General features: G+C 43.2%; 1 protein-coding gene across 1 annotated transcript; it reads left to right on the top strand.

Annotated features, from left to right (window-relative positions):
- Positions 1-65: 65 nt before the first annotated feature.
- LOC120859402 (glutathione S-transferase A1-like) lies at positions 66-8,562 on the top strand. The gene is made up of 5 exons (XM_040235525.1): positions 66-304; positions 1,132-1,264; positions 4,010-4,151; positions 6,557-6,688; positions 7,304-8,562. The coding sequence occupies exons 2-5, from the start codon at positions 1,248-1,250 to the stop codon at positions 7,424-7,426; spliced, it is 414 nt and encodes a 137-aa protein (XP_040091459.1). The 5' UTR covers positions 66-304; positions 1,132-1,247; the 3' UTR covers positions 7,427-8,562.
- The last annotated feature ends 580 nt before the right edge of the window (positions 8,563-9,142 follow it).

Genomic DNA, 9,142 nt, shown 5'->3' with positions numbered 1-9,142 from the left:
TAATCACTGACAGAGGTGGGGACAGGGTAGAGGTGAATTAACCTGCATAATAAGCAGTTACTTGCTGCAACCCACGCTTTTATCTTGGTGGCTCTAATCTAAATCTCCAAATGGCCTTGATAACTGTCCTCTGTGCACCCTGCCGAACTTGGAAATCCTACAGTCTCCACAGTGGGCAGCAGACAGAGGCCATGCAAGTTAAGTAATGCTATAGAATGAAATAAAAACTCATTGACTGTTTCTGTTTTCCAGTTTGAAGAGAAACTTATAGAAAGTTCAGAAGATTTGGATAAGTTAAGACATGGTAAGAAACTGAATTCTTCTAATGGGAGGATCTAGTAGCAGCTGTAAGTTGAGGTTTGAATACCAACAAGGCCTGTGTGTGCAAGGTAGGAATGGGGTCAGAGGAGAGGAAGAAATGTGGTTAAAGGTAAGGGTGAGGCTCCTTGAGAAGGTCTTGCAGCTCACCTGGGACTAGGAAGGGCTGGAACTCTAGTATTTGCTAAAGGAACTAGCCCCAGTGCCCTGTGAATGCCCTTGCTGGTCTCTCTCTGCTTTTCTGCACCATGAGTGACCATATCAGTTCAGGATGCCACACAGCCCTCCCACCAAAGGTCAGGAAAACACATGCATCAGAGAGAAGAGGGGAAAACAAGGCCCAGAAATTGCCATGAACCCTTTTTTCTGGCAAGTTTGACAAGTCTAGCAAAATTGCAGACTCAGTGAGCAGGAAAAGGGACCTGCACATAGAAATCTCTCAAAACCTGCCTTATATGATGTGAGACTTATTTAGAACTTCTCATTCAAATTGGCAACCAGGTGGTGGCCCTATTGCAGGCTCTTCCAACTTCTTTCTAAAACATCCCTAAAGACAAATAGACTCAGAATTAGAAGGAATCACCCATGTATCTGAATGGCAAGTAAAAAGATAAATGAAATAATGGGTTAAAAAAATAAAAGATTGAGCAGGAAGGGGACTATGGGAAGCAAAAAACAAAATGCCACGCTGCTTAATTATACCAGGTCATTTTTAGTATTTCTTTTTATATCTTCAGTTATGTCAACATTTTTTCTCATCATAAAAGGGTGTAATTCATCCAATATTTCTCGCTTCTTTTCTCCTTTCAAAAGATGGGAGTTTAGTGTTCCAGCAAGTGCCAATGGTTGAAATTGATGGGATGAAGCTGGTGCAGACCAGAGCCATTCTCAACTAAATTGCCACCAAATACGATCTCTATGGGAAAGACATGAAGGAGAGAGCCTTGTACGGTATTTTTTTCCATTCTTTCATGAGCGATAAGTAGGAACAATCCTAGGTGTTTCCCTGAGTGATTAGGATGTGTTCACGGGGATCATGACCAACAGCAGCTATAGACCTTAATGGTGTAACTGAGCTCTAGTACAGCAAGAACCTGTGAAGATGAGAGAAGAGTAAGCTTGGAGTGGAATCAAGAGCTTATGTAAGAAGTTGTGGTCCACAGGTACAGCACAGTGACAAAGGATTCCAAACACGGGTAAACTATTAAGCCGGGAGGAAGGTGGACCCTCAACTCCAGAGGCCCACACTAGACGCCCACCAACAGCCAGAGACAAGGGACAAAATGTCTGAGTGTCTAGAGGATAAAGTCTGAGAAGAAGAAGATCTAAAGGAATTGATTCTTAAGTTCCAGAAATGTTAGAATGATAACCAGGAGCTTAATGTATCAGTCCTCTTTATGGACTGGTCACTTGACAGGGGATAACAAAGTGGATAACTTTGGGGATAACAGTGGATAACAAAGGGGATAACTCAAGACACCAGAGTCATCTGGAACATTTTAATATAAGTCTGAAGCAGCCAGATTTATTCAATACAAAAAAAACTGGGGGGAATCCTCTCTGTTGCAACGGGACAACCTGACTGATCCTAAAATCATGTAAGGAACTGTTGGCAGTTACTCAAAAAGTTAAAGAGTTACCATATGACTCAGCAATTCCAATTCTGGGTATACACCCAAGAGAGTCAAAGACACATTCACGTTTCACAATTCAAGTTCAGCATGATGCCTGCCAGTGGGTAGCAACACGAGAGCACAGCGCTGTGGTCAAGAGCGCAGGCGCTGGGGCTGAATGGCCAGCACTCCCACCGCCGGCTCATCACTCAACAGCTCGTGACTTCAGACACTTTCATTCACATCCTGCTCTTTACTATTTTATCTGAAACCTAGTCTTCGGCTCCATGGGATTACTTGTGAGGATGTGTGGCTGGACCGCACTGATTCCGTTTTGCCCCCTCTCCCCCATCTTCAGGTCACCAACCCTACACCCTCATCTTTCTGCATGCTGCACTTTACCCTCCCAACAAAGAATGTGCCCCAGCTGGAGGAGTTCCCCATCAATTTTTACCCTTGCCTTCATCTGATAAGAAAACTGGAAGAATGTATTTTGTTGACACAGAAGGTTAATGGTCATGAGACCCCCCAGGGGAGGAAAAACCACCAGTTCCTTCAATGTAGACTTGCTTCTCACTTGGTAGTCAGAGTCTACTTTTAGTTTTGACCCCTTTAAATTCCCCTAGATCCCTTTTGGCAGAGCAAAGTGCAGCTGTAATTGTCTGTGGACCATTGTTTGCACTGTCTTTCCTGCCTGTTTATAAGTTACCCACAATAAACTTCATAGTGAAAAAAAAAATGGAAACAAAACACATCCACACTCGAACTTGAACATAAAAGTGCACAGCGTTCATAATATTCAAAAAGTGGAAACAAACAAAATATCCAAGAACTAATGAATGGATGAACAAAGAATGATACATCCCTGTGATGGAATATTTTAGTCATGAACAGGAATAAAGTGGAGAAGGCCACAGTAACCCACTCCAGTATTCTTGCCTGGAAAATCCCATGGACAGAGGAACCTGGTGAGCTCCAGTCCACAGGGTTGCAAAGAGTCGGAGACGACTGAAGTGACTTAGCATGTACACAGGAGTAAAAAACTGATGTATGTGACAACATGGATGAACTTTGAAAAATACTAAATGAAAGACACCAGACACAAAAAGCTACATATTGTGTGATTCCAAATATATGAAATGTCCTGACTTTCAAATCCATAGAAATAGAAATAATAGTTGAGTGGTTGCCTGGGGCTATAAATTTGAGGAAATGGGGAGTGACCGTCAAGGGTACTGGATTTCCTTTTGGATAAAATGATTTTTAAAAAGTTCTGGAATTAGAACATGGTGATGATTTCAGAATGTACTAAAAAGTACTGAATAGTACCATTTAAAGGATAAAAGTAATGCTATGTGAATGTATTTCAATAAAGCTTTTATTACCAAAAAAAAGAACAACTCTTGTAGGAAATTCTTTTGGAACAAAAACAAACAAAAAAATCATTTGGAATTTTCATTGTAGAAACTGTATGAAGAATTGTACTATTTCAATGGATATTTTGGGTGGCATCTTGAGAAATGCAAATGAGGCCAGAGTCAGGCAATCATATATGGAGGAGGTTGTGGAATCATTTCGATCAGAAATAACCAGAGGAACTACTGATACTGGGCATCTAAATGGACCTAGTGGTGTAACAGGATGAGAAAGGGAGAGCTAGAAGGACATGCCTGGGACCACTGTGCCAGGACTCTCTCTAGACGTGACTGAGGTGGTGCTAATGCGTCTCACTAATTGCGCATAGACTACGTCACAGCAGAGATGGCAAACCCGGGTATGGTCTCAGAGGTTACCTGCAGGGATTTACCCATTTCTCTCATGCCTCTATGAACAGGTCCTCAGTGTGCTTTGTCCCTATGTTTGATCATGCGTATAACCAAAATATTTGCTATGACTACCTTGATGGCTTGTTCTAGAATGAAGTGTTTTAATAAAAATCGTAACTCCATGACTGGCTTAGAAAATTGTACCCAGTGGAGAATTACTTTATCATCTTTTGATGCCCCATTCTTATCTATTCTTAAACTAGAAAATCTAAGGCAGGAGACATTTGGCAATTTGGCCCTTTTGTCTTTCAGGATTGATATGTACACAGAGGGTGTTGCAGACTTGAGTGAAATGATCATGCTTTTGCCACTGTGCCCACCTGATCAAAAAAATGCCAAGTTGACCCTGATCCGAGAAAGGACAACAAACCGTTATCTCCCTGCATTTGAAAAAGTAAGTGGACTGTTTAGTGGTTTTGACACTGAGACGAGAGGACAAAGGAAGATAGTGCCTGGCGTTGCTGGGGAATTGACCTTCACTTCTGTCAAACTTCCTGAGTACTAATGCAGTATCCTGACTCTCAGGGCATTTTCTAAAAATTGACTCTGAGGGAGAATTGTACCAATTTTACACACATTATCATTTTTCAGCATAATTTCTATTGACTTAGACCGAATTTGAAATTCTCTGTTCGATGGAATTTCATGGTTTTACTTAGAGCTTGGGCTGTGGAAGTTCTGAGAGCTCCATGGGAGCCTGGGGTAGATGGATCCTGCAGAACATAGTGCAGGGGCTTTGATCCAAGAATAGCATGATGTCAGCAATACATCAGAAAATATTCTGGTACCATATGTAGGGAGACATGAGAGCAGCTGCCTGTCAGGAGAATGTGGAAGTGTTTCTGGGATGGATGAGATATTTCTAAACAGAGATGGGGGCAGTATTGGGGAGGACGAGTCAGAGGAAAAGATTTTCAGGAGAAAATAATCACAAATTTTGGGGCTATGGCTCTCAGACTTTTGAAGAAGGTCATGCAAAGCCAAGGAAATAATGTTCCATCATTATGCCTAGTATATATCTTAATTAATGTTTCTTCTTGAAGAGGATAGCATTTCAAGATCAAAATTACCTAAAATCATGCTAAACAAAAATGATTAACCTAGAAAAAAATGATTTTAAGAGATTCAGGAGGATTACATACATATATAAAGATTAACACAGAGCATAGGATCATTCTTTCATTTATTTAGCAAATGTTAATTCATTGCTTGCTTATCTGGCCATATTCAAGGAGCAAAGAATTTAATAGAAATCAGAAAGCACACCCTCCCAGCCCTTGAGGTGCTAAGAGTTTATGCAACATTCATAAGATGATAAGCTCTTTGATGATTGCAGTTTGAGTTCATCTGTTCTTTGATTTATGGGTTGAGAAGATTCGCCTAGAGGAGGAAATGGCAATGCACTCCAGTATTCTTGCCTGGAAAATACCATATACAGAGGAGCCTGGCAGGCTACAGTCCATGAGGTCACAAAGAGTTGGACAAAACTGAGCATGAGCACTGACGGACAGACGGTACTTTGAAAACAAAGGGCCCCGTGATAGCATAAGTAAAATTATATTCTACAAAATATGTTTTGATGTTATTACATTATTTTCCAAATGATTATCCATGATTTTCTATTTTTTGCTTTGTTTTCTTTTTTAGTTGTTCAGTCATATCCAACTCTTTGTGCCCTCATGGACTGTGGACCACTAGGCTCCCCTGTCCATGGGATTTCCCAGGCAAGAGTATTGGGGTGGGTTGCTATTTCCTTCTCCAGGGGATCTTCCCGACCCAGGGATCAAATCCCGGTCTCCTGCATTGCAGGCAGATTCTTTACCACTGAGCCACCTGGGAAACTCTCCACACTTCTGTATGTATGTATAATCTGAAAGTGTATTTGCCAATACGTTATTACGTTAGTTAGTGGTGCTGTATGCATTTTTCTCTTTATACATTATAATTTTCATATTGCTAGAATATTTTAATAAATGTAAGATATTTCCCTAACTTATTATTATGAAACATTTCATACATGCAGAAAAGTTTAAAATGTATAAAATGAACTCATATGAACCTACCATGTGGATACCAGAATTAAGCTTTGGTTTCCATAATCATATATGGTTATCTCTACATTTCTCCTCTATCAATCAAACACATGATTTTGGCTATATAACAGAGTGAGTTAAGTCATCAGTGAAGTTCACCCCCAGACATTGTAGCGTGTGAATTGTAACATAGTGCGAGTCAGGAGTAAGGGAGAAGGGACTTCAAGTTGACCCAGGTTTACTTTAGGCCCCAGAAAGAGACCGGGAAATCAGGAAGCAGGAAAGAAGAGAAATGTAGACTGAAATAGTTTGCTCAGGGTTGAAAAGGTTGTTAAGAAAGTTGGAGTCACTGCCCAAGGGAGCAAGATGAGAGGGACAGAGAGAGAGAAAGAGAAGAGAAAGAGGCGAGAGAGAGATGGATTAAGGGTCATGTTGTGGAGTTCAGGGCTGTATGCTTCAGGATGTGGGGTCAACAGCAACATTGTGCAGACGATGCTAAGCCCTTGGCCCAGTGGAAGAAGTAAGGCAGCCACAGCGAGGAGGGAACAGGGAAAGAAAATTATAGTCTGGCTTCCACTGGGGTTGAGGAGGGAACAGCAGGGACTCAACTGGCCCATCTCACTGACTTGGGGGGAGCAGAAGGTCTGGGGTCCCCACCCGCCCAGTGAGGAGCAGAGGGGGAAGTGGGGCTGGGTGGTGGGCAGGGGAGGAGCAGGGCCCAGGCTGTCTGAACCTGCATTCCTGATCTGACCCCTCCATTCGCCAGGTGCTGAAGAGCCACGGACAAGACTATCTTGTGGGCAACAAGCTGAGCAAGGCTGACATCCACCTGGTTGAATTGCTCTATTATGTGGAAGAGCTGGACCCCAGCCTTTTGGCCAGCTTCCCTCTGCTGAAGGTGAGCTCTCCCACGGCCCTGGACTGGGAGGGAGGGGGGCTGGGGTGGCGGTGGAGGGGTAGGGGTGAGGGTGTGCCCACACCTCTCGCCTCAGAATCTGTTCTCTGAACACTGGGACTGCAATGCTAGGGTCCCCACCGTATCATTTCTTCCCTTCGGTTGCTGTTCCTTCTCTCACACGTTGATTTCTCTCTACCAGTCTCTCTCTCTGAGGACAGATTGGTTCTGACTGACCTCACAGTTTACCTTTCATGTTTTCTGTCTTTACTTCCCTCCCCATCTCCTATCTCTTCTTGTCTTGATATCTGGAGCCTTTCTCTGTGCTGATATCTGACACTTTTCTCTTCCTCACACTGCACTCGAGGGTGAACCTGCAGGCCTGATAAGTAGGGAGATTGGGACGCTGAATGGAGCCTTGCGCTAAGACATCTCTGGGGAAAATGGCATTGGGCTGTCATCTTCCTGGCTCACTGGGTGTCCATGTCCAGCCTTCTCCTGGTGCTGATGGAGGGGCCTCAGCTGGCCCTTGTCTAGGAGGGTCTTGGGATCCCTGGCTTGTGTCAGTGACGAGGTGGTCTTTAGCGGCACTCTGAGCTGTGCTCTTGTGCATTGCAGGGCCTGAAAGCCAGAGTCAGCAATCTCCCGGCCGTGAAGAAGTTTCTGCAGCCTGGCAGCCAGAGGAAGCCTCCGGGGGGCGAGAAAAGCCTTGAACTAGCCAGAAAGATTTTCAAGTTTTAATAAAGCCAGTGGGGCCACCCAGGACATTGAGGACCAAACTTATGAAACTCCTGGCAATGAAGTTTTTATCTAAGTATAGACCCTGGGTGTTGTGAGACTAATAAACTATTCCAAAGTTTTAGTAGCCATTAAAGAAGAAAGCTCCAATGAGCAGATTTAGTTACTCTTTTTCTTTAGAATCGAATATAAAATCAGATTTTCCATCTCTTTCTAGCACATCACTTTTTTTTGGAATTAAAAATTAAATACAAAAGAGAAATATAGATTATGTCATCCCCTTGATTTTTTTTGTAGGAATTATCATATAACATCTGTCACATAGCTTTCAAAGAATCAAGTGTAGAAATTCGTAATCTGACATTCTTAGGTTTCCACAGGAAAGAGTTATTTTTCTGGTATCAATGAAAACAATCAGTAAACAATAATAAGAACAGGCAAGAGTTTTACTTGAGCAAACTGAGGACTAGCCAGAAAGATACCTTCCCAGATTACTCTGAGCAGCTTGCTCTGGACATATATGGTTTCCAGCACAGTTTCGTATATTTTTGTCAGAACAAAGGACATTAATGAGTCAGGGATACATTTCTTCAAGATAGAAAAAAAAAACACCACACAGACCAGCACATGTACAGTCAGCATGGCCTTGGCACCTGGCATAGGACTCTTATCGTGGAAGGAGGACCAGCATTGGAGTCCCAGGAAGGAAGGCATTTAATCTCCCCACTCTGCACCCCTCACACCCCACCCCCCCACATCTGCTTGCAGGATACAGGATCTTAGTTCCTTGACCAGAGATCAAACCTGTGCCCCCTGCAATGCAAGCATGGAGTCCTAACAACTGGACCACCAACTAAGTCCCTTAATCTTTATTTTTAACATGGACTATCTTTCCTTCTGGTCAAAGTGCTCTTGTCTCTAATAACTAAAGCAGATATAGAATGTATGTTTGGTTGGCCACAAACGGGTATTTCAGTTGGCATAAAATTCAAGTCGACTCATGTATAAGTCAGAATGACTTCCGTATATCTCAATATGTGAACATTTCTTTTATCACTGGCAAAGGCAAAAAGACATTTTTAAAAAATTTCTTTGAGAGACATTTTCCTTCTGATAATAAAAATATCTTTTCTTATGCATTTTGAACAGCTCTTTTTTTCTACTGTGGGCTCTCCAGTGTTCGGGGAGGCAGGGAAATAATGAGAACCCAGTGGACCCAAACTCTGTGCTCAGGGGACCCTGCTGTGGCCGATGGTCATCACAGCTCTGCTGCACGAGGCTCTGTGGGGCCCTGCACAGGGGCCTCACCCCCATTTGACAGATTCCCCAAGATCAGATCTCTATAACACTGGTGACATGTGTGAATTTGATGCGAATGAATATATATACGTCATTTCCCCTGGCCTCTCAAGGAGCCAGGGAGCCTGGATTGGGAGTGATTGTGGCTTCGGTCACATGTGGGGCTTGCAGTGAACACTCCCCAGGAAACCTGGCCTTCGGAGTATCGGGTTCTCTTCTTCCTGGAGTGAGCTGCCCACCCTCACCCCGGAACCCCCAGGTGAAGGGGTGGGGCCAGAGAGACAGACACATGGGGGTCCCTGACTGCCCTTCCCCCTGCTCTGGTCTGTTCTCCACTGATCAAAAATTATCAAAATATTTTTCTAAAAAGCAAACCTGAGAATCACCACCCTGTTTTACCTCCCTCAGTGACTCCTGCTG

Source organism: Oryx dammah, unplaced genomic scaffold (assembly GCF_014754425.2).
Source record: "Oryx dammah isolate SB20612 unplaced genomic scaffold, SCBI_Odam_1.1 HiC_scaffold_815, whole genome shotgun sequence".
Taxonomy (NCBI): Eukaryota; Metazoa; Chordata; class Mammalia; order Artiodactyla; family Bovidae; genus Oryx; species Oryx dammah.
The sequence above is the reverse complement of the archived record's forward strand: the minus strand, read 5'-3'. Positions and strand labels throughout refer to the sequence as shown.